This window comes from Hevea brasiliensis, chromosome 14, assembly GCF_030052815.1.
Source record: "Hevea brasiliensis isolate MT/VB/25A 57/8 chromosome 14, ASM3005281v1, whole genome shotgun sequence".
NCBI lineage: Eukaryota > Viridiplantae > Streptophyta > Magnoliopsida > Malpighiales > Euphorbiaceae > Hevea > Hevea brasiliensis.
The window spans coordinates 90,983,190-90,985,671 of NC_079506.1; the positions used below are offsets into that span (position 1 = coordinate 90,983,190).

General features: G+C 38.0%; 1 protein-coding gene across 1 annotated transcript; it reads left to right on the forward strand.

Annotated features, from left to right (window-relative positions):
* The first annotated feature begins 1,042 nt into the window (after positions 1-1,042).
* Positions 1,043-2,482, forward strand: LOC110655163 (uncharacterized). Its single transcript, XM_058134761.1, has 4 exons — positions 1,043-1,099; positions 1,636-1,794; positions 2,062-2,248; positions 2,292-2,482. The coding sequence occupies exons 1-4, from the start codon at positions 1,043-1,045 to the stop codon at positions 2,480-2,482; spliced, it is 594 nt and encodes a 197-aa protein (XP_057990744.1).

Consider the following 2,482-nt stretch of genomic DNA (forward strand, 5'->3'; position numbering starts at 1 on the left):
ACACAAAGCCCACAACACGGGGGTTAGTACAAAATTTTTACGAAAATTGCTAAGCTCATTTAGTACTCGAACAAAAACTACGAAGTTTCGTGGGACCCATCGAAAAACGGTGTCGAAAAATTTCAAAATTTATATTACCGCGAAGCTCTCGACGAGTGGAGCGCTCTGGTACTCTCGGTTTTCTCATGGGGTTCACGGTTTGCGAGAAATCTAACCCAAAAATAGAAATGGGCTAAAACTTCCCGGATAAAAATTGGGCAAACCGCTAGATGGATTTTGGTGATCTTGGTGTCTATGGAAAGCTCTCGAGGTGTAGATGGTGTTTGACACAAGACCCAACCCAAACAGTGGTCGGATTGGCCGAATTCTGGCCGGGAAGCCAAAACAGCGCGCGCTCGTAGAGGGAGCTTCGCGAGTCATTTTCGGCCGCTTGGAAGGCCGGCCGGCGGTAGGGGAAGGTTGGGGCGGCGTGTCGGCAAGGTGGGGAGGGCTGGGTGGTGGCGGTGCGGCGTGGGGAAAAGGGAGGACAGAGAAAACGGGAGAGAGAGGAAGAAGGGTCGGGGATGCACGCGGGGAAGAAGAAAAGGAGCTGGCCAGTTCGATTCGACCGGTTCGATCCGGTCCGATTCGATTCGGCTGGTCCGATTCAAGATACAAAATTTTAAAGTTTTACTCTGCCTTGGGACCGAAAACAAGGTCCAAAAATTCAAAAAAAAATTCTAGAAAACTCAAAAAAATTCGTAGAGTCCAAATATATTTTTAGTTTTGCCACGTGGTCTTTAAATTAATTTTTAAAAATTATCAAAATTTTATATTTTCGGAAAATCGGATCCGATTCTAAAATCCAAAAAAATTCAAATAATTTCCTAAAATTTAAATAAAATAAAATATTAATATTTATCCATAAAATAATAAATTTAAAAATTAGGGGTGTTACATAAGTAGAGATGCTTGGTTGATAGATAGTGGCTACACCTGACTTCAGACATCAGTATTTTCAAAGAACTTAACAAGACCTACTCTTCTAAAGTGAAGATTAGAAATGGGGAATATGTTGAAGCTAAAGGAAAAGGAGTGGTTGCAATACAAACAAATTCAGGTACAAAATTAATTCATGATGTTTTATATGTGCCTGAAATGAGTCAAAGTTTGTTGAGTGTAGGTCAGATGTTAGAAAGAAATTATGCTTTGCATTTTGAGAATATGTCTTGCACTTTATTTCTTCAGTCTAGTTGTGAGTTATTGACTATCAAAATAAAGAGCAAAAGCTTTCCTATTGAGCGGAAGCAAACTGAATTCATGCCTTTCCTAGTTATGTTGATGATTCCTCATTGTGGCATAAAAGGATGGGTCATTTTAATTACTCTTCATTGAAATATATGCAAAGCAAGGAGTTTGTTAAAGATATGCCTATGGTATGTGATACTAAGGGTGTATGTGAAGTATGTCAATTAGGGAAGCAAAAAAAAAATGCCATTTCTAATGAATATAGCTTGGAGAGCATCTCAGAAGCGGCAACTCATTCACACTAATGTGTTTGGACCCATGAATACTCCATCCTTTAGTGGAAGCAGATATTTCATTCTCTTCATTAATGATTTTTCTAGAATGTGCTGGGTTTACTTTTTCAAACAGAAGTTAGAAGTTTTTGGTGTATTTCAAAAATTCAAAGCTATGGTGGAGAGTCAATCTGATTACAAAATAAAGACTTTAAGGTCTGATAATGGAACTGAGTATACTTTTGAGAGGTTTAATAAGTTTTGTGAAGAAGTTAGGATTCATCATCAGCTCATTGTCAGTTATACTTCGTAACAGAATGAGGTGAGTGAGAGAAAGAATAGAACAATGATGCAAATGGGAAGGTTTCTTTTGTTTGAGAAAGATATGCTTAAGAAGATTTGGGCTGAAGCAGTTAACACTATTGTATATTTGCTAAATTTGTTACCTACAAGAGCCTGAAAAGATAAAACTCCATTCAAAGCATGGTTTGGGAATAAACCTTCAATTAGTTATCTAAGAGTGTTTGGATGCAATTGTTACACACTTTTTCCTGATGTTAAGAGGAGCAAGTTGGATCACAAAGCTGAGATTGGAGTGTTTCTTGGATATGGTAGCAATGTGAAGGGTTATAGAGCGTTTAATGTGCAAACTGAGAAGGCGATTATCAGCAGAAATATCAAATTTGATGAATTTGCATCTTGGTGTTGGGATAAAAAAGAAGTTGTGACTGCTAGCAATGATTTCGCTGGTGGAAACATGCCTCAAGAATAAGATGTAATTTTTTTTAGAAGATGAAGCTGACACTGGAAGTGATTCAGATACTGAAAATGTAGTGAGGGGAATCAGATCTTTAGCTGATATTTATGAACGATGCAATATAGCTTTGGTAGAACCTGTGAGTTATGAAGAGGCTGCAAAGTCTTCAAATTGGAGGGCTGCAATGGAGGAGAAGCTGAAAATGATTCATAAAAATGAAACTTAG

Bases quoted from the DNA above. Each gene is read 5' to 3' on its own strand.
- LOC110655163 (XM_058134761.1), top strand. From the start codon at position 1,043: ATGGGGAATATGTTGAAGCTAAAGGAAAAGGAGTGGTTGCAATACAAA. The intron at 1,100-1,635 runs GTACAAAATTAA...TTTTTCAAACAG, and splicing joins TGCAATACAAACAAATTCAG to AAGTTAGAAGTTTTTGGTGT. The intron at 2,249-2,291 runs GTGGAAACATGC...TTTTTTTAGAAG, and splicing joins TGCTAGCAATGATTTCGCTG to ATGAAGCTGACACTGGAAGT.